General features: G+C 37.5%; 1 protein-coding gene and 1 long non-coding RNA gene across 24 annotated transcripts in view; one reads left to right on the top strand and one right to left on the bottom strand.

Moving 5' to 3' along the window:
* LOC144291775 (uncharacterized) overlaps positions 1–16,551 on the top strand; it is an 83,110-nt gene extending 66,559 nt beyond the window's left edge. The window contains exons 4-6 of the long non-coding RNA XR_013359268.1: positions 14,687–14,961; positions 16,116–16,191; positions 16,382–16,551. This is a non-coding gene — a long non-coding RNA (uncharacterized LOC144291775). The remainder of the gene's footprint in view (positions 1–14,686; positions 14,962–16,115; positions 16,192–16,381) is intronic.
* The window catches only part of LOC144291774 (uncharacterized), a 322,394-nt gene that overhangs the window by 156,029 nt on the left and 143,367 nt on the right, over positions 1–22,998 (bottom strand). For 20 of the 23 annotated variants that reach the window (XR_013359262.1, XR_013359252.1, XR_013359260.1 and 17 more), the window contains one exon: positions 8,816–8,921. The exons of 1 other annotated variant lie outside the window; for it this stretch is intronic. Coding sequence is in view for 4 of the 22 variants with exons in the window: in XM_077861540.1 (XP_077717666.1) it covers positions 8,816–8,870 (55 nt within the window). In the remaining 18 variants the exon portion in view is untranslated. Of the gene's footprint in view, positions 1–8,815; positions 8,922–10,444; positions 10,530–22,998 lie in introns of all 23 variants that reach the window. 2 more of the 23 variants (XR_013359261.1, XM_077861542.1) reach the window with 1 other exon arrangement.

The raw sequence follows: 22,998 nt of genomic DNA on the forward strand, positions 1-22,998 counted from the left end.
AAACCATCAAGAGAGAAAGAAAAATTACAAGGGAAAACCTACAAGGCCATCAGTTTATTTTTCAGCAGAAACTTTGAAGACTGAAAGGACTGACATGATATATTCAAAGTGCTGAAAGGAAACAACCTAAAACCAGGAATATTCAACTAGGCAAGGCTATCATTCATATTTGTAGGAGAAATAAAAATGTAAAAAGATAAATGAGTTTAAAGGACTTTATTGCCCAAACCAGCCCTACAAGAAGTGTTAAAGGACATTTTTAAGTAGAAATGTCCATAATTAGATGCAAGGAAATTTAGAATAAAAACATATAAAAGATGACAACATAAATACATAGCATGTGAAAGAGTGAGTAAAAGAGGAAGAGAAGGGATAAACAAAAAAAATTTAAGAATGTTTGAACTTAAGTGACCAAATTAATATAGACTGATATTTACTTAGAATGTTATATAGGAACCTCATGGTAAGTACAAACCCAAAACCTATAACACATACAGTAAAATAAGTACAAAGAAAGCCAAACATAACACTACAGAAACTCAGTCACAAAGAAAGAACAAGGACAAAGAATAGCAAGAACTAGAAAACAAATTTAAAAATAGCAATAAATACACACCAATAATTACTTTGAAATAAATGATCTAAATGCTCCAATCAAAAGACATAGGGCAGCAGAATGGATTAAAAAAAAAAATAATAAGACCAACAAAATATGCTGTCCATAAGAGGCTCACTTCAGTACTAAAGACAGACACAGACTGAAAGTGAAAGGGTAGAAAAATATTCATCATGCAAATAGAATGAAAAAAAGAAGGCAGAAGAGCCATATTTATATCAGACAAAATAGATTTAAAACAAAAACTGTAAAAAAAGAAACTAGAGGACATTATATGATTAAGGATCAGTCCAACAAGAGGATATTACAATTGTAAATATCTACACACCCAACCCTAAAGCATCTAAATACGTAACACAAGTGTTTGAACAGACGTGAAGGGAGTAAGTGATAGTAATACAATAATAGTACGGGAATTTAACACCCTACTTATATCAATGGATAGATCATCCAAGAAGAAAATCAATAAGCAAACAAGGTCTTTGAATGGCATGTTCAACTAGATGGATGTAACAGATATATACAGAATGTTCTATCCAAAATACAGAATACACATTCAAGTCCACATAGGACATTTTCCAGAAGAGATCACATATTAGGCCATAAAACAAGTCTCAATAAATTTAAGAAAACTGAAATCACACCATGCATCTTTATCACAATGGTATGAAACTAGAAATAAGTACAAGAAAAATAAACTGGAAAGAAACCTCCCACCAAAATGTGGAGATTCAACAACATGATACTAAACACTCAATGAGTCAGCCAATCAAAGAAGAAATAAAATACGTGGAGACAAATGAAAATGAAAACACAGCAGTCCAGCAGAAGACTTTGGGACACAGTAAAAGTACTTCTAAAAGGGAAATATATAGTAATACAGGCAACACAAAGAACTCATAGTTGAATTAACTTACAAAACAAAAACCCAACTCACTAAAAAAAAAAAAAAAAAAAAAAAAAAAAAAAAAAACAGAGGATCTGAACAGACCTTTTGTCAGAGAAAACCTACAGGTGGCCAACACACATGAAAAGAAGCGCAACATCACTAATCATCCAGGAAATGCAAATCAAAATCACGTGATGTCACCTACACCAAATAGAAGGACTAAGATCAAATTGATAAGAAACAGCGAGTGTTGGTGAGGATGTGAAGAAAATGCACTGTTATGCACCATTGGTAGGAATATAAATTGGTGTAGTGACTGTGAAAAAGTGTATGGAAAATAGAAATGCCACATGATGCAGTAATTTCACTACTGGATATTTACCTGAAGGAAATGAAAACACTGACTCAAAAGGATATATGCACCCCTATGTTTATGGCAGCATTATTTAAAATAGCCAAAATATCGAAGCAACCTAAGTGTCTATCAATAGACAAATGGATAAGGCAAATGTGATATATACACACAATGGAACATTATGCAGCCATAAAAATGATGGGATCAAGCCATTTGAGACAAAATAGGTGGACCTAGAAGGTTATTATGCTAAGTGAAATAAGTCAAGCTGGGAAAGACAATTACCTTAGGACTCCACTCATATGTGGGATCTACAAAATAACAATGAAAGCAAATGAATAAACAAAAAGCAGAATCCAATCAATTAGAAGAACTGATATTTGCAGAGGGAAGAAGGTTGGGAAAAAATGGTTGAAGGGAAGAAGGAGATCCAGGCTTCCAGTTATGGAATGAATAAGTCACAGAATAAAAGGCACAGCCTAGAGAATATAGTCAATAATATTGTAATAGCAGTGCAGCAAGAAAGATGGTTGCTGTACTCGTGATGAATATAGCATAATCCATGAACTTGTCAAATCTCTAAGCTGTGCACCAGAAACGAATGTAATATTATGTGTCAACTATATTAAAAAAGGAAAAAGAAAACACAAAACTTTTCCCTGAGGAGTCGTGGGTTGGAGCTCTGTATCAGGTACTCCACCCCTTAGATCCTACACAGGAGAGATGAAACCCCAAAACCAGACTTTGAAAACTAATAGGGATTATGCCAAGAAAATCCATAGAGCTGTAAGGAATGGATAGCCCAATATTAAAGTCCTCACACACAGTCTCACTTGCTCCAGGACCCAGAGATAAAACACCAATCATAAAAGTGCCTAGAACCATAGGTGACAGAGACTTACTAGCCCTGAGACATCTATCAGAGAGGCAGAAAACTGCCGAGCCTCTGGGAAGGAAACTGTTGAGCACCATTTTTTGCAATCACATCCTACTTTAGTATTTCTGATCCTGGTGGGTGTCATCTTTGAATGGTCTAACCTGCTAATGTTGGTGGGCATGCCCTGCCAACCCCCCATAACTGAGGCAGCCACTGAGGCACCTCAGCAAACTAGGTTGGGAGAGAATGCCCCACTTGCTACTACAATTGCAGCAGCAAATACAGCTGCTCAGCCAGGCAGGCCTTAGAACCCCAACCACCCCCATAGTCACAGTGGATAGGTGAGATATCCTAACCAGTCAGGCCAGGGGGAGAGCTCCAAATACTACCAGAGCCCCAGGCAGCTGAGATAGGGGGAAATCCCACATACCATAATCCCACAGTCACTGCCCTGCAAGAAGAGGCAAGTAGAAACCCGCACAACCAAAGGGTCAATGAAAAATTAAAGAAGAAATCAAAATATGCTTCAAGAGAAGTTAAAATGGAGCTACAACTTTCCCAAAATATATACAATGTAGCAAAAGCAGTTCATAGCAATAGAAGCTTACCTCAAGAAAAAACAAAAATCTCAAACCACCTAATTTTATACCTAAAAGAACTAGAAAAAGTGTAACAAAGCCTCAAATTAGAGGGAAATAAAAATCAGAGCAAGCATAAATGAGGTTAAAAAAAGAGAAATGCTCCAACTATAGCTGTTTTTTTTTTTTTTTAATTGATAAACCTTTAGGCAGACACAGCAAGAAAATGAGGGCTCAGATAAAGTCAGGACTGAAAAGAGAAGTTTCAATTAATACCACAGAAATAAAAATGATCATAAGTATCTCCTATAAACAACCTACACATTGGACAATCTAGAAGAAATGGATAAGTTTCTAGAAACCTACAGTCTGCCGGGACTGAATAATGAAGAAATAGAAAATATGTAGATGAATTACTGGTAATGATACTGACTCAATCAAAAAACTCCAATCAAAAGTCTAGGGTGCTTTATAGGTAAACTTTAAAGAGGAGTTAATACTTATCCTTCTTAAACTATTCCATACTAGAAGAGGATAAAATGTTTCCAAACTTATTTTATGAGAATAGCATTAGCCTTATACCAAACCAGAAAAAGATACTACAAAAAGAGAACATTATAGACCATATCCCTGATCAGCATAGGTACAAAGATGTTCAACAAAATACTAGCAAACAGAATTCAACTTACATTAAAAGGATCATACACCAGAGAAGCAAGAGTGACATTCACAAGTCAACAGGATACACCATAAAATAAAACAAAGAATAAAGATCAGAATAGTGGCCAAGTATCAGATTGACCTGGATGTCTGCTTCTCAGCTAAAGTGAACAAATCCAGCCTGATAGGTTTAGGGTATACTCAGACTCTAATGCCAGGTATCAAACTGACACTATTGGCTCTACTGGATGGCAAGAATGTCAATACTGGCGGCCACAAGCTTCATCTAGGATGGGAATTTCAAGCATATGTGAATTATGTACAATTGTTTAATTTTAAACTATTTTAAGCATAGTTATCTTCAGAATTTAGTGTACCTTTTAATATTGTATGTCTAAGATGCAAATATTGCTAAATACCATGTAAGATCTCCGGGTTAAAGATGATTCTGCTTTAAGGTGTTACCCTTTCAGAGATACAGGAGAATGTCCTTTCAGCTGTAGACTGTAGGGGAACAAGGTGGCTCCTCTAGAGTGTTCAGGTTTCTTTTTTTATCTATAAATGGCTACAAGTGGAAACTGATAATTTGTAAGCACTTTATTAATTGGTAATATGTAAATGAATGAAATTATGACTTCCTGAGACTTGAACTTTGGTTTCCTACCTAAATGAGGGATTCATTGATAGTATACACAAACTCACCTTAAAGAGACTTTAAACAGATGTTCTTGACCTGTTTCCACCCTAGTCCATCATCTCTTTTATGCCAAAAGTAGTCTGCAGGGCATGGTAGTGGTTTCTTTTCTGCCATTTTGGGGTGGAGAAGGCGGATGTGATGAAGCCAATGATTTAGGACTTAATTCCCTGTCATGTTGCGGTTTTCTGCCCTTGCATCAGAGTATGAAATAGCTTCTAAGAGTCCCAGCTCTAATCAGGGAAGAGTCCTATGACTGTAATTATATTGTGACAACATTCAGAATCAAAACTGGAATTGTTATATTCTCACAACTCAGTTTAATTTTTAGCAGTTCATTGGGTAAATTTTAGTCTTCCATTTTGTGTGGAATTAGATCCTCCCCTTCAAATGCTATGATTAACATCACTTAAAGTAAAACATGAATAAATATTAAAACCTCAAAAAATGTGATCACTTGAGTGGTACAGAAAAAGCACTTGGCAAAATTCAGCATTTATTTATAATAAAAAGTAGCAAAAAATTCTAAATTTGGATGGAAACACCAAAGACCCTGAATAGCCAAAGCAATTTTGAAAAAGAAAAGCAAAGCTGGAGGCATCACCATTCTGGACTTCACATTATATTACAAAGCTGTAGTGATCAAGACAGCATGACACTGGCACAAAAACAGACACTTAGATCAATGGAACAGAATAGAAAACCCAGAAATGGACTCATAACTATATGGTCAACTATTCTCCAACAAAGCAGGAAAGAAAATCCAGTGGAAAAAATAATCTCTCTGACAAATGGTGTTGGGAAAACTGGACAGTAACATGTGAAAGAATGAACCTGGACCACTTTCTTATACCATACACAAAAATAAATTCAAGATGGATGAAAGACCTAAATGTAAGATAGGAAACATCAAAATCCTAAAGGAGAACACAGGAAGTAACCTCTTTGACATAAGTCATAGCAACTTCCCACTAGATAGCTCTCTTGAGGCAAGGGCAGCAAAAGCAACAATAAAATATTAGGACTTCATCAAGATAAAACGCTTCTTCATGGTGAAGGAAACAAAACTAAAAGGCAATTTTCAGAATGGGAGAATATATTTGCAAATGACCTATCTGATAGAGTTGGTATCCAGGATCTATAATGGACTCACACAGTTTGATACCAAAAAACTCCAAATAATCCAATTTAAAAAATCAGCAGGACATGAACAAACATACAGATGGCCAACAGACTCATGAAAAGATGTCCAATGTCACTCATCATCAGCTAAATACAAATCAAAACTATAATGAGATACTACCTCCCACCCATAAGAATGGCTAAAATTAACATAGGAAACAACAGGCATTGGTGGTGAGGATACAGAGAAAGGGGAACCTTCTTATACTGTTGGTGGGAATGCAAACTGGTACAGCACGTCTGGAAGACAGTATGGAGTTTCCTCAAAAAATTAAAGAACTACCCTATAAATCAGCAATTGTGCTACTAGGTATTTACTCATAGGATACAAAAATACTGACTTGAAGGGGCACATGCAACCTGATGTTTATAGCAGTATTATCAACAATAGTCAAATTATGGAAAGAGCCCAAATGTCTATTGACTGATGAATGGATAAAAAGAAATGGTATGTATATATATTGGAATATTACTCAGCCAATAAAAAGAATGAAATCTTGCATTTGCAATGACATGGATGGAGCTAGAGAATACCATGCTAAGCAAAATAAGTCAGAAAAAGAAAAATACCAAAAAAAAAATGCTTTTATTCATATGAGGAATTTGCTTATGCTTTTATTCATATGAGGAATTTAAGAAACAAATCAGATGAACATAGGGAAAAATGAAAGGCAAACCATAACACAGACTCTTAACTATAGAGAGGAAATTGAGGGTTGCTGGAGCGGAGGTCGAGGTGGGGGTAGAGGAAGGATGGGTTAAATTGGTGATGGGGATTAAGGAGGATACTTGCTGTGTGATGAACACTGGGTGTTAATTGTATTTATGAATCACTGAATTCTATAGCTGAAACTAATGCTATATGCTGTATGTTAACTGCAATTTAAAAACTTTAAAAAAAGGTAACAACAAAGTTGGTATAGAGGGAACACATTTCAACATAATAAAAATATGGCAAACCCACAGCTAATATAATTTTCACAATGAAAAGCAGAAAGCTCTTCTTCTAAGCTCAGGAGTAAGACAAAGATTACCAATCTCATTTTTATTCAAGGTAATATTGGAGGTACTAGCCACAGCAATTAGAGAAGAAAAAGATGAGTCATTCAATGGGAAAGAAAATAATAAAACTTGTTATTTGGGATTTGGGCTATTTCATATGAATGAACAATAAAAAAATTAGAGTTTAGAAACCATCAGGGAGAAAGAACCCTTTTAAATGTTCCAGATTTCTAGTTACAATCAACTCAAAAGAACCACAAACTAGGAGGCTCTAGCAGAATCACACACTAGAAATAAAATGTAAATGGAAACAGGGAGCCTTTATAAATACAGATCAACTTCAAATTAGCTCAATTCCTGATTGGATTTAGTTAATTGCCCTAGTCTAGCCACATGATAGGATTAAAATCCAATCTTGTCTGTTGTGTGGGGGATTAACTCAATCAGAGACAAGTTAAGTGTAAAAATATCAATTGCAAAAGATACAATATACAGAAGTCAATTAATAACATCTTAGGATCTTATTGATAGATGCAGGAAAAGCATGTGACAAAATTCAACACTCATTCATGATAAAAAAAAAAACTCAGCAAACTTGAAATAGATGGGAATTTCCTCAGTTTGATGAAGAACGTCTTCAAAAACCTATACCTTAGTAGCTAAAAACTAGGTGTTTTCCCCATTAAAATCAGGAAACAAGAAACAGATGTCTCCTCTCACCACTCCTTCTCAACATCATACTGGAAGTCAGAGCCAATGCAGTAAGAAAGAGAAATAAGAGATGTTCAGATTAGGAAAGAATAAAACTGTATTTATGCAGTTGTCTAGGCTGGAAATCTGATATAATTGACCAATTGAACTGATAAATGATTATACCAAAGTTGTAAGATACAAAATTAATGTGTAAAGGTCAGTTTTTTCCTGAATACCAACAACAACTAGAATTTGAAATTGAAAAAAAAAAAAATTTATATTAGCACTCCACAAAATGAAATACTTTGGAATAATTCTAACAAAATATGTACATCTATATGAGGAAAACTACAAAACTCTGATAAATTATAGAGAGATACTCTATGCTCATAGATAGGAAGACTCAATATTGACAAGAGAGCAGTTCTTCCCAAATTTGATCTATGGATTCAATGCAATTCCAATCAAAGTAACAGCAAGTTATTTCATGGCTATCATTAATGGATTCTAAAGTTTATGTATCCAGGCAAAAGACCCAGAATAGTCTACATCCTGTTATTAAAATAAAATGTGCTCTATAAATCTATTTTACTTATGTATTTATCTTCATTTATAATTCATTTTCTGGATATCTAGAAAATAATACCCTACTAGTTAAATAATGTATGTATAGTAAGAATTACATATTAAAAAAAAAAACTTCACCTTCGTGTGTTTTTTGGAGCAGTTCTAGATTCATAACAAAATTGAATGATAATTAAGTGGCAAGAGAGTTCTCCTATACTGATTCCTCCCTCTACACACAAACACACACCCCTCCCCACTATCACCATCCCATACCAGAGTTGCTATGATCACTGAATCTTCATTGACCCGTCACTGTCACCCAAAGCCTATAGTTTAGGGTTTATGAAGTTGTACACTTGATGAGTTTTGACATATACAGTGACATTTATCCACCATTATTGTATCATACAGAACAGCTTCACTGCTCTAAAAAGTCTTCTGTGCTCCCCCTATTCACTCCTCCCTTCCCTTGAACTCTGGTAACCACTGACCACTTTACTCTGTATTATGCCTTTTCCAGAATGCCATATAATTGGAATTGTACAATATATGGCTTTCTCAGATTGTCTTCTTTCACCTAACATGCATGTAAGCTTCCTTCACTTGTTTCCATTGATTGATACAACACTTCTAAAAAGAAAACTATAAAAATGATAAAAAGTATTGATTAACATCCTACCATATGGATGTTCTACTACTCACCCATTTGCCTAGAGAAGGACATCTCAGTTGCTTCCCAGTTTTGGCAATTATGCATAATTTATGAAAAATCCATGTATGGGCTTTGGTGTAGACATGTTTTCAGTTCCTTTAGATAAATACCAGAGAATGTGATTACTTTATACTTTTCTAAGAGCATGTTTACTTTTCTAAGAAACTACTAAAGTATCTTCCAAAGAGGCTATCTGAAAATTTTGCATTCCTACTAGCAACGAAGGGTCCCTGCTGTTCCACATCCTCAGCACATTTGGTGGTGTTCATGTTCCGGATTTTGGCCAGTCTAGTAGATATGTAATAGAATCTCATTTTAATTTATATTTTCCTGATGATGTGGAACATTTTTTCATATGTCTTTTCTGCCTTTTTCATTGTGTAAATTCTATAGGAACCTTTTTTCTCCTTTCATAAAAACAATTTTAAAAGTTTTCCTTTAAAGGGGGAAACAACTGGCTTAACGCAATTATGCCAAGATGTACAGGGACTAGTTTGGATTAAGGAATATGAATTATCCTATTTTCTCTTTACTTTTCCAGTGTGTTTTTAAATTTAAAAAAGTAAGAAAAATGTTTTTGGGAACTATGTAACCGACTCCACCTGGGACAGATGAGATGTAGGTGTGAGCTGAGAGATATTCCTCATGCCTACTCCTTTTCCTCCGGATTTCTCAGTTTCATCTCTATTCCTGACCACATTTTGTCAGAGCATAGAAAGGCTAAGAAAAGCCTTTGACCAGTGTCTTGACCACACCTATTCAAAAAGATGTAGGAGTGAGGTCTTTCACTTCCTCTTATTCTAAGCCCAGCAACGCTGCATTGCAAAAACTGCCCTTCCTGATCTTCAGTCTGCTCTACTTCCATTTTCTCTTTCCCATACCCATATGCCTTTTTAAAAATATTGCCCGATAACTACCAAAGTATTTAGGGGACAACAGGAACTGAGTCCTGAACAAGTAAAATCCTCATGCTGTCTGTAAGGTCAGCATGGCATGACCTTGTCATCACACTGAAAAGCTAGGGGTATAGAAGGGCATTGATTCTGAGAGATTGCAAATTTCTTAGCATTAACACTTTATGATAAGGCTGGTGGGGAAAAAAAAGAGAGAGAGAGAGAGAGAGAAAACACGCAAAAGTAACCCTCTGCCTTAAACCTTAAACAGCTGAGAAATGAAAACAAAGGAGAGAAGAGAGGGAAAGAAAAGTACAGCCACATGTCCCATTTATTCACTGGAGGTGCTGGTAAAGGGAGCACACCAAGAGGTTGGCTGCCTTGTGGTTCCCTGGTCCAGGTGATAAGGGGTGGACCTTGGATCCCTCCTTCCTCTCTTTCACTGTTTATCCCCAGGATGAGCTTTTTGTGGGTGACTTCTGGTAAACTTTAGACATAGTTTATATCCCAGTGCCTGTTTGCTGGCATTCAAGCAGCTTTCTGTTTGATAATTCTTATTGTTTTATATGCTAAGCTGAAGAAATCACCTTAGCAAGGCAGAACAAACATCCAGTGATTAAAGACCTAGGTCCCAGGCATTATCAATGGCCCAGCAGTGCTTGCTGCATGAAAGAGTGCTAAACTCCAAATTAAATGCCTCATCAAAAGGCCCCCCTAATCCCAGACCTTCATGAAATCATGTAACATCTGCCATCCAGCTCAGCTTTGGGGACTGTGACATCAGGAGGGGGCCTGGTACGTGCCTGGGACTCTTCACAGTTGAGTAGGAATGTTTCCACAGGGAAGAAAAAAGCACAGAGTTACATATTCAATTTGGAGACTGGACAAGACTTAAAAGATCAACTTTCCTCAGAAATGCTGTGGAATTAAATCAGAATCAATCAGAAAACCCATCCTTGTTTCCTAAATTCACAATATCTATATCTTTAACACATTCAAGGACAGAAATGGTGTGGATTTCTACATTCAATAACCTAATAAATACTTTTTTAAAGCTCTGGGAATTCACTAAAAAGGATAGTAATTTGACACTCAGGATGATGTAGTAGTAGTAGTGGTGGTGGTGGTGGTGGTGGAGGTGGTAGTAGTAGGTTATATAGGCTGAAAGGTTCATAATCTCCTACTTCTATCTACGTGACTTTTGCTGCCCAATTTAACTTCCCTGTGTCTTCATTTCCTCATTTATAAAATGAGTATGTTTACCAGCCTAGAGAATTTTTGTAAGGGTAAGAGATAATGAGTAATAAACTTGGCACAATGCCCAGCATACAGTGGGGACACAGGAAATGATTATTTAAATAATCATTTATAGATTAAAATATCTATTATTTATAGATATATTTTCAGGCCTATTCTAATAGTTAGCCAATATTAGAAAAACAGAAGTAATTTTAGCCATGTAATATCCACGTGTTTAAAAGTAACATTAGAAAAAAATTGTAAGTTATCAAGAAGGTATGTGTTATTGATATTGGTCCAACTCCCACTATTGCCTCAATTTATAGGCAAAATAAGGGATAAGTTTTGCCACACAGATGAAAGAAAAATCACCAAGAAAAAGAAAGGGAGACTCCATGTCCTGGAAGGAGAGAAAGGAGGTCTCTCCCTAAACCAGACTGCATCAGCCCACAGAGAGGGTATCTGGAAGAGACAAGAGTGGAGAGCAGAGGGGATTCTGGGGCAGCTTTGTGGCCATTACCTTGTAACACTTTGTCAGTCAAAATTGGCAATAATGGTGTTTAGAAGTTTCCTACAGTACCACATTCATTCTCTTTATACCCTGTTCTCCATAGGTACTACACGATTTGAAGTTATTACAGAGAATTTTAGGTTCCAAGAAATTATTCTATAGACATGACAGTGACTGCTCTTAATACCAATGTTTTCTGTTCAGCGCCCTGGGTAACATTTCCCCATCTCAAGAAAATAAATCCACCTCGGAGGCAGATCAGAGCCTGTGCATATGGGACAGAAAGTTCAGATCATCTCATTCTTCACTAATTGTCATTTGAGTCCAAAGGCTTCCTGAGAATGGCTCCACTTCACTCACCAGGCCTTTGTGCTATGCTATGCCTCTGGAATCCACAATTAGAATAAGAAAGACATCCAACAATTCTAGAAGAACCCTGTTTAAAAAGGATGCGTGCTGTTTCCACTTAATGTGGCAATCATTTGTACCAGGCAGACACCATGTTGTGAGGCAAGAACATGTATTATTTATCTCATTTTAAAAAGAATGCAAAGGTTTTATTTTCTTCAAAAGATATATCCCAAATTCTAGACTCTTAATAGTCTATAGAGCAAGATGGAGAAAAGTGCACATAAAGGAATTTTCCTGTCATTATATTGTTTTTGTGTGTTTAATAGGTTGATGTACTTACCCAAAATATAAACAGGTTAAAATATACACATTGGAGACCTAGTGGTTTTGCTAAGTCATTTTGCAAAGGTACCGATAATTTATAGCACTCTGATGTGAAAGGCAGTTTGGCCCAATTAGGTCTTTAATGTCAGTCATACGGGACTCTTGAGAAGGATAAAAGCTTTAGCTTATTTAAAATTCAACAAACATTTTTTGAGTGTCTACTCTCTGCCAGACACTAGACACACAAAGATGAACCAGATATGGTCCATGCTTTCCAGAAGCAAACTGTGTAACAATAACAATAATCTGATTAAGGACAACATCAACAGTGTTGAATGGCTGTTGAATTCATACCACAGGCCTGGCCCTGTGCTGAGCCTTTCATGCACATCCTCATATAGAAACTTGTGGTCAACAACTGTGCAGACAATAAATTGAGATTGGAGAGTTAAATGAACTTCCTGAGGTGTTTCAAAATGTAGATTTTACTATTATTCAGGTTTGGTGGAGCCAACAGTTCAGAAGACAACTGTAATTGAAAAGAGTTTGTTACAGTTCCCAAGAGTAGGAGGCACGCCCTGCCAGGGAAGGCGCACAGGAAAGCACCAGGGCTGACTAGAAGGCAGAGAGAGTGGGAGGAAAAGTTGGCAAGAGCTTTTATTGTGGTTTCTGTGGGCACAAACGGGCAAGGTAAGCAGGTTTAGGATTGGCTAGTTTGAACAGTTTCAGCTGGCTCTCAGGTGGAGGAGCTTCCCCTAGTTGACTGGTACCTGGTCTTGGGTGGTTAGGGCTGAGGGAATAGTGGTCTGGGGTATAAATGCCCCACGAAGGGAGGCTGTTGGGAGTACAGACGCTGGATTGGTTGGTCAGCTGAGTCCTTCACTAACTCAAGGAGTTGGCTCAACCTGGAAAAGGCAGTCTTTCCAGGGATCCTAGGTATCAAAATATCAGAAACATATAGTTAATACCTGAGGGCACATAGCTGAAAAGACAAACAGAATTTGACCTCAGGTCTAGCTACAAAGCAATCAGTCCCTTAATGACTGTCCTATTTCCCTGTGGGAATGCCATAGGATCCCTTCATCCCTGGTGTTCTCTGTCCAGTTTACTCAGCAGCAAGCAATTCAGAAGGAATGCTAGCTTTCCTTTCATCCCTATGAACAGAAGCAGAATCTACTTCTTTGAAGCTAAATCCTGTTGTCTCTACCAACTAGTTTTTCACTGAGTTTTAGTTTTCTCACTTGCAAAGAAGGGGGAAATAAAGCTTACCTTGAAGAGTTGTTTTACAGATTAGAATATGTATTAGCACACTTTTTAGACTGTAAGTACCTAATAAGCACTATCTGCTTAAGAATTACCCAGGAAAGCTCCCTGTCTGTGGAATTCTTGTTGTCACAGAAACATTAGCAGACACTTAAATACTTTCCAATGAGTATGCTGAAAATGATGTTTAGGCAGAAAATACTATTATGGACTGAATGTGTGTGTGCCCTTCCAAATTCCCATGTTGAAGCCCTAACACCGATGTGAAGGTATTTGCAAATAAGGATTTTGGGAGGTGATTAGGATTAGATTAGGTCCTGAGAATGGGCCCCGCATCATGGGAATAATGCCTTTATAAATAGAAGAGACACTAGACACCCTCCAACCTCTGTGAAGTCATAAGGAGAAGACCACTTCCTGCAAACCTGGAAGAGGATCTGTCAATGGGACGGTGGCATCTGTAACAGAGGCCTGAACTAAGGCCAGTGCTCAGATGCTTCTAGATAAAGAGATTCATCTTTTATCGATTGTATAGAATCATAAAAGTCTCTCAATCAGGACAAAGTTCTAGAGTGCATCTATAATTTAGTAAACAGTCTTAAAGGGATTAAATGGCTTTCCCCCTTCCCCCAAATCCTGCCTTTAAAGTGGGAGGCAATACTCTATAACAGAGGTCCTTGGATTTAATTCCCAGGACGGGTGCTCTCCTTCACCCTGTGGCCCAGGTTGGCTTTGTATTTACAATAGAATGGCATCAATGTAAGTATGATTTGAGATATGGAAAAGCATACTTCTCCTTTTATAATGTTCTGTACTCATCACTTGGGACTGGAGATTCCAAGTATTAGACTCATTCCTCTGGGTTAAGAGAGTGTCTTCTTATTGTCCTTGTTAAATGCTCACAGCTAATCTGATGGTAGTACCGTGCACAAAACTGGTCACAGAGTTAAACAGGCCATGAGCCCTCAATCAAATGGCTATGGTTCTTTCTTTTCACTTCAACCCTACCAGCTCTGATGCAACAGGTATAGATAATTGGTTACCTGACCAATCTATCAGCCTGAACAACTGCATAAGTGGTGGTGTCATTTACTGAGCCTGAACAACTGTGTAAGTGGTGGTGTCATTTACTGTCATTTGGGAGGTCAGGTTGGGAATTGTGGGGCAGCAAGAAAAATGAATAGCAGTCCACATATAGATTTCACCTCCAAAGTATATATATCCAGATAGTTCCTTAATTGTATCCTGAAAAATGTTCTTTTTTTTTTTTTAATTGACAGTATTGCTGGATCATTATGGACTAGAAATAAAATGGGCTACTTGAGAGAGGAGCAGTAGAGCTGAATACCCACAAACTAGGATGTGGTGTCTGAAGAAGGCATCTTACCTCCTTATATTTGGGCTGTTAGCTGCAAGGAGTCACACACGACTCTCCACATGAAAGCTGCTGTGCCCATTCCACGTGGAGGAATTCTGCTGGGACTTTCAGGTGCCAGCCAAGCAAGGAAGTCCTACATCAGGCCCTGAGATGGGAGCCCTGGGCATCAGAGTACAGGTAAGAGCTCTGTGTTTCATGGTTGCAAGATTCCCTGAGAGGATTAGGGTCTAGGTAATTTTCGTGAAAGGAGACTTACAGGTCATCTACTTAAATTATTTTGATGAATAGCTGATGTGCACCAGAATATGCTTTCAAAAGTTTTTAAAGTTTTTTTTGACCTTGCTTTTATACCTATTTTGCAGCCTAAAGGGGCAGTATGGTGCAGTGGTTGAGAATGGATTTTTAATTTTTAAAAAATTTTTTAAAGATTTTATTTATTCACAAAAGACAGAGAGAGGCAGAGATACAGGCAGAGGGGGAAGCAGGCTTCCGCAGGTAGCCAGATGTGGGACTCCATCCCCAGACCATTATCATGCCCTGAGCTGAAGGCAGATGCTCAACTGATGAACCATTCAGATGTCCCAACAGAATGGATCTTTAAAACTGAACAGATTTGTGCTAAAACTCCACGGCTGTCACTGAACAAATTCCATTACAAATCTTGGAACTACAGTCTCCTAATATGTACAATGTGAAGATAAAACTTACCTACTGTAATTGTTACAAATTTTAAATAAACCAGTCCAAGAATTAAGCACAGAACCTAAGTCAGTAGAAGTATTAGGTGTTGTTGTTGTCCTAGTTATGATTTTCTTCTGTCAAGTTGGTGGTGCTGGATCATTATAGAAACATGAATGGACTGAATAAAATGACCCATTAACTGAATCCAGTTATTGATTTTATTACTGTGTCTTACTGTTTTGTCTGACTTGGTCATTTGTTTTGGTTTCATCTGGACCAAGTGTCCGTAAATGATAGAGGTTAATCCGTCCTAACGAGCTAATAAATCAATTTAAGCAGCGATTCTCTTGGCTCTATTTTGTCTACACTCAGTACTTTGTACTTTGTCTTCAGAGGAAAGTTTGTAAGCACAGTGAGAAGATTCATAATTAGAAGGTTTATTTAACCTTAATATACCATAAGAAGATGATAAAAAAACATTATGGTTATACTGTATCAGAAGATGAAATGGAAACCTTGCATTATTTTTTAACATTGGCATGATAAAATTAAGTCTAGAATTCACTTTATGTACTTAAAGACAATGAAACAAGATTTTGGTTCTCTTTAAATTGTCTGTTAGGTTTTTAACTTCCTCTGTTCTTCCACAGAGCCCAAGTTGTCAGTGTTTCCTGTCACCCTGAACCTTCTGGCTCCAGGCACTACCAAGCTCCTTTAATTTTATTGGTAAGATATGTGTGATGGAGGTCACTTTCTGTGTAAATCACCTTGTGTCCTTTTCCAGATAGTCTCCCCTTCTTCCTTGGAATACTCTCTCCATGTGTCATGTAATCAGGAACTCAGTGAGAAAAGGTACATTTTCTTTTTCTCTGTTTTTTTTTTTTTCTCTCACTTTCTCTTGCTTTCTTTCTTCCAGAGAGACAGAGAAAGGAGAGAAGGGGCAGAAGGAGGAGGAGAGAGAGAATCCCAAGCAGGCTCCACACCCAGCATGAAGCCTGACACAGGCCTGATCCCACAACCCTAAGATCGTGACGTGAGCCAAGATCAAGAATCGGACACCTAGTGACTGAGCCACTCAGATGCCCTGAAAAGGTACATTTTAAAGAATATTGGCTAAGTTAAATTCCTAGAATAACATGAAGCTGCAAACGTGTGCTGATCCTACTGAAGTTAGTGTTGAGTCAAGAGGTCATTTCAATTGATCCCAACACCACCAAGGTGAAGGCCAAGATTAGTTCCTTCGGTCCAGAGAGAACATACGACACTTTAAGGGGTGTGAGGTGGAGAAGGATAGGAACAGAATAACAGAGGCTTTCTAATCAGATAGCCATGGACCTATATTCTATCAAGATATGTAATATGTGTATGATTTGGAACCTCTTCTGAAACTTCTCTGGGCTATAACATTCTCATGTAAAGAATGTAAATAATAGGACATCTATTGGGGGCCTCTGCTGCTTCTGCTTATTTAGGGTTACAAGATTTAGCAAATAAAGAACACCCATTTAACTTTGAGTTTCAAATGATCACATCTTAGTGTATGACCAAAATATTACTGGAACTTATTTATACTAAGAATTATGGAATATTTGGGACATAGTTATACCAAAAATTATTCATTGTTTGTCTGAAATACAAATTTACATGATTATTTTCAACTTATCCAGCAACTCTATGCTTATTCCATCCCCCTACTATCTGATAATTCCTGATGCTTTTCTGGGGAATCACCCCTCCTCCCAAATAAAATCTATGTGTTTCAGGTAAAGAAACTATCACCTCAGTACTAAACAGGTAATAGAATGCAGGTTTGGCCAGTTAGGCACCAAATTCTTTTTGTCACTGTTTCTTGGTCAGGGCTGGGCCTATGACCTGCAATAGGCCAGTTGGACTCAATTCTGGGACTCAATGAAACAACCCAAAGAAAAATTTACTTTCTCGGAGCTAAAGAGATGCAGATATAAGTTTGGAGCTACTGACAGCTGATTTGCTAATATGATTTGAGAACTTGCTGGAGACCTGAGTCATGATGACACTGTAGACCTCAGAGCTGGAGAATAATTCTGTGTCCCGATGAACATGTCTAAGCCCCTGGACCCACCTGTGCCTGCAGTCCGCCTACTCCTGCATTTGTGATTATACGTGCCTATTTTATAAACCGCTTTTTTGACTTAAGACATTTTGAGTTGGATTTCTACCAACTGAAACCACATGTTTCCGAAAAATATAGAGCATCATCAAATTTTGTGAGAATGAAATGAAAAACTATGGGAAGAGCTAACAGAGAGTCTGACACATTTAAGATATTTAGCAAATATCTGTCCCACTCTCCCACATGTACGCGAATCCCAAAGCACAATGCACATGCACATTCACTTTCCTAACACAATGATATATGTGTGAGAATGGAGGGATTCATTCCAAGTTATCCCTCAAACCAGAAAGAAACAACTTAGGAAAAAAACTTTCTTATTAACTATGAGTTCAGGCATGTTCTCTTTATAAAAAGCTTTTCTTTTTTTTTCACTTCCTGTAAGCACAAGATACAGTGGCTCTTTCTAAATCCAAGAAAAGCAAATGCAAATGGAAAACCTCTTATTGATAAGATTATAATAATAAAATATGAAGCACTTTAATCTTCTTGAATCCATGCAACATTGCTATAATTACTAATTGAAGTGAGATATTTGCTTTCTTAAAAGTTTACAAGAAAAATGATTATTTTCAAGCTTATGCTAGCCTAGCAAGCTTTGGGGAAACTGATCTTTAATTCTTTATATTGATATGAAAAAAATGTGTTTCTGTTTCAATCTGTGTTATTAAAGGCTGTGTGTAGAGTAGTATAGTGCAGTGTTTTTACTGGGAAACCCAGTGAGAATACAGTTTAGTAATCTGGTTTCAGGGTGAGATTTCCCAAGTCATAAAGCCTATCACAGTATATTCCAATGGATTATAACATCATCCTGGCTTCCTTATTTGTAATAATTACTTCATTTTTACACTTTACAGCTATGTAACACAAGCAAGGATCTATACTGAAGGCTTTGGATCTAGATGAACATAGATTAAAGTCCAGGTACTGACAGTTGCTAGCTCTGTGGGTGCAAACAATCACCATAATCACTGATACTTTGCAACTTCATGTGTGAAACAGGTTGCTGTGAGAATTGAATATGTGACACATACCTAGCAACATATCTAGAATGAGATAGAAGGTCACAAAATGATGAGCTCCATTAAAATAGCTGAATCACAGCTGTGTTGACTTTTTATAGCTTACTCTCCGAGGAGATGGTTGCCAGATCCTTAAACTGGCAATTTTTCTCCTATTGACTCGAAGTCCCCTGAAGTCAGAACATGGTATTTCACCAGGGTTTCTTCTAGTTCTTCAGTACTTGGCATTTTAGCTTCCAAGATGATACTCTTTTGTGTCTTTGATCTGTGGGTACCCCTTGCATACATTTAAACAGGCACTTTTTGCCTGCAGCCCAGGGTGTGATCCTGGAGACCCAGGATCAAGTCCCACATCGGGCTCCCTGCATGGAGCCTACTTCTCCCTCTGCCTGTGTCTCTGCCTCTCTCTCTCTCTCTCTCTCTCTCTCTGTGTGGGTCTCATGAATAAATAAATAAAATCTTTAAAAAATAATAATAAACAGGCACTTTTGAGACTAACCTGTTTACTAGAATAGAAAGAGATGGTCAGAAAAAAGGTTGTATCAGGATGGACAACACTATAATGCTCAGGCCAAGATAGTATGATGGAGCATCTATGGGCAAGAGTATAGGGCACAGATTGCAACTAGTTTGGAACCAAAGTGAGGCCATGAGACTCTCAGGGTGCACTTCCAGGGTGCAGGACTCAGAATGTCAGTCCCAAGAGTGAAGGTCTCCTGTTTTGTTTCCTAGGAGAAACACACTCACTCACTGCGCCTTAGTCCTGGCACCGAATTGCAACCCTAAGTCACATTAACCATAAATGTATAGTAGTATTCAAAGCTTGGAAATGCACATCTGCTTTAACTTGTAGTAAAACGTTTGCCAAGCCAAGGTTAGAATTTACATGCACACATACATATATAAGTATATTTCAGTAACCAGTTGTTTTATAATTAATCAGTACCAAGTAGGACCTGCCTTTATTATCTTTGGTTCCAGGAATCATTTTGGTTCAGCGCAACAGGAAGAAAATCGTGGATACTTTGAAGGAGTGGTTTTCAAAGAAGCATAAGCATAAATTGTTTTCTAACTCGCTTTAGTTGTCAAGTAAAGTCTCAATTTTTTTTTCTGAGCTATTGAAAACATGAAAGATACCTAGTGTTTTATCTCCTATGTGAATTAATTTGTAAAAGTCAGCACATTTCGAAAATCTAACTTTGTAGTAAACACTTTCAAAAACGGCAAGAAGTATGAAAGAGTATTTAAGGCAGCTCTGATAACTTCCTCAGAGGAAAAAAAATACTAGTTTAAGACAAATTTAAAAATCAAGAAGTTTAGTAGAAGCGCTTCAACTTTCCCACCTTGGACTTATTAGTTGGCCAATCCTTTCCCCTAAGGTTAAGACTCTGTTATCTGTTCAGGATTCAAGGAAAATGTAGATTGCTAATGTCATGGAGCACTCATGTAAGCTCCCTTTTGTTGTTTCTGTACCTATGCTCAGTGGGCACTGTCCCTACAAGACTCTCTGTCTAATCTTTGCTGTTACATTTTAAGAAATCCAGGTATTCTCTTAATTATAGGGAACACATTGATGGTTACCAGAGGGAGCTCAGTGGGGAGATGGATGGAATAGGTAATGGAGATTGAGGCGTGCACTTGTGATAAGCTGGGTGTCACATGGAAGTGTTGAGTCACTAAATTGTACACCTGAAACTAACACTACGTTGGATGTTAACTAATTGGAATTTCAACAAAAACTTAAAAAATAAAAGAAATCCAGGTGTTGTATATTTTCAGCAGCTCACACCTGTGTCTGCAGACTGACAGCTGTCACTTGCTCACCTGTCGGTGAGATTTGGGGGTCAGGTGAGGGTTAGACAGTATAAGCCTTGCAGAAGAGAGACTTCTCTGTGGTTTCCTATCACATTGTGCCTTTTGTCTGCCTTTTCCCCTTCTTCACTTACTGTGTATTTGTTACTTTTTCTTTGGAAGAAAGTTCATATGCTGCTCAAAAAATGCTGAGTGATCTATAGCTAGGAGGGACAGGAAGGTTTTTGATGAAGTCTCACATTGTAGTTAGACTTTTTCCACTTGGCACTGGCACCAAATTTATAGACTTCCTAACTACCAGAGAAGACAGAAAGATGGTCTCATAGTCAGGTAGTGTGATTTACTTTAAATAACATTAACCCTCCTTCTTGCTCATTCTTAGATAGAAACAAGGAGCAGGGACAGTGGTGAGAAAAACTAAAGCTCCCTGCTCCAACCAAACAGGTTAAATGTTATTTTTAGGGAAACTCTTCAGTTGGCCAATTTTAAAAAAAGCCTCCCCTTCCCCTGCCCAGAGTGGTAGATTCTGATACTTGTGTTTAAGAAAATGCCTGTGAAAATTTACAAGACTTTAAAGCAATTAAATTGTCCCATTACGTACCAGACCCTGAAAGTTGTCTGGCATAATACAAAAGCATTAGATTTGTCTCAGAAATTTTATATTCCAGTTTCGACACTGTAACTGCCTCTTTAAAAGCCATTAGAAAAGTTATTCTTCTTTTCTGAGTCTCCGTTGCCTCATCCTTAAATCTGGGATTTTAAATTAAATCTCTGTTTCAACTCAAAGAGTCCATGAATCCATGTTACTCTATGATCCATGTTATGGGTACACAGAGGTATAAGTCACAGTCATAACCGGAGGAATCTATAATCCAGTTGGAGCTATAAGGTTGTGCATGTAAAATAATAGTAGGCATTATAGAACAGACCATATTTTAGTCAAGAATTGGGTGGAGAAGATCACGACTGTCAAAATATTTCAGAAGAAGGAGGTTTCAAAGGAGTCAGTCTTTCTAGAGATTAGAATTGAGTTGGGCCTTTAAAGTAGGTGGATTCATCACGTAGATGGATGGGAGGCAAAGTGAAGGTTAATAGTAAGTCAGTTAGTGGGGGCTACGTGATCAGAAGCCCAGATTGGAGAGTGAGCTGTGGTAACAGTTAAGTAAGGAATTTGCACAATATATTAGTTTCAAATGGCAGAAATTTATGTCTAACTTGCCTAAGCCAGATTCCCAATTTTCTGACTGGTTTGGATAAAAATCAAACTCAATACCTAGCATAAAATCAGGTATACATTTACATTTGTGTGTTATTTGTTAGGGGAGCTTTCCTATATTACAGCCCATCCTCCTGTGCTTCATCTCTGATTGAATCTTTTCCATAGAAACTCTTCTACCAATTAAATTTTCACTGCTAGGATGAACAAGTTGATTCCATTCCCTTTGAGACTTCCCAAAGTTTTAGATACAAGTAAAGTTATAGAAAGGTCTGAAAAGTAATCTTTCAATTCTTGTGTTGCAGAATACACATGTTGCATCCTAACTTACGACCAAACCCCATAATAGCTCATCTTCAATCATCTCTCTGCCTGTGAAGTTCTCTAGGCTCTGCTCCAGGTTCCCTGTCCTTTGGAACTTTAGAGAACCTTAGAACTTCGGTTTCTATTACTGATGATAAGCTTCAGCTGTGAATATATACCTTGCCTCCTAAGCAAGGATCTATAGAGTACCCACTCATTTATTTCTTTGAGTTTGCTATGTGGAATGACAGGAATTGCTTTCTTCTTCTTTCCTCTCATTCCTTAGATTCTCAAAATTGTTCTTTCTATTTAACAATGAAGGAAGAAGCTTGCTTGAAGACATTTGGGGTCAGATTGTAGAATTTTGTATTAGAAATAGAGGCATATGTCATTTAATTATGCTTTCCATTATCATGGTTTACAGATACTGTATTTTTTTTTTTTTTTTTACAATTTGAAGTTTTGCAGCAACCCTACTTTGAGCAAGTATATTGGTACCATTTATTTTTTAACAGCATTTGCTCACTTCACGTCTCTGGGTCACATTTTGGTAATTCTCAATACATTTCAAACTTTTTAATTGTTACCACTATTTGTTATGGTGTTTTGTGATCAATGACCTTTGACATTACTATTATAATTGTTTGGGGGCACGATGAACTGTAACCATGTAAGAGGATGAACTTCATCAACAAATGTGTGTTCTGATGCTCCCCTGATCAGCCATTCCCCTGTCTCTTTCCCTCTCGGTTGAAATAGGACAAAAGCTAGGCCTCTTAAAACAGTTAGCCAAGTTGTGAATGCAAAGGAAAAGTTCTTGAAAGAAATTAGATGTGCAGAGGCACCTGGGTGGCTCAGTTGGTTAAGCATCCAACTTTTGATTTTGGCTCAGATCACAATCTCAGGGTCCTGAGATCAAATCTTGTGGCAGGCTCTGAGCTCAGCAGAGTCTGCTTGGGATTCTCTCTTCCTTTCTCTCTGCTCCTCCCCCTGCTCATGCATTCCCTCTCTCTCTCTCTCTCTCTCTC

The sequence above is a fragment of the Canis aureus genome, chromosome 20, assembly GCF_053574225.1.
Source record: "Canis aureus isolate CA01 chromosome 20, VMU_Caureus_v.1.0, whole genome shotgun sequence".
NCBI classification, from domain to species: domain Eukaryota; kingdom Metazoa; phylum Chordata; class Mammalia; order Carnivora; family Canidae; genus Canis; species Canis aureus.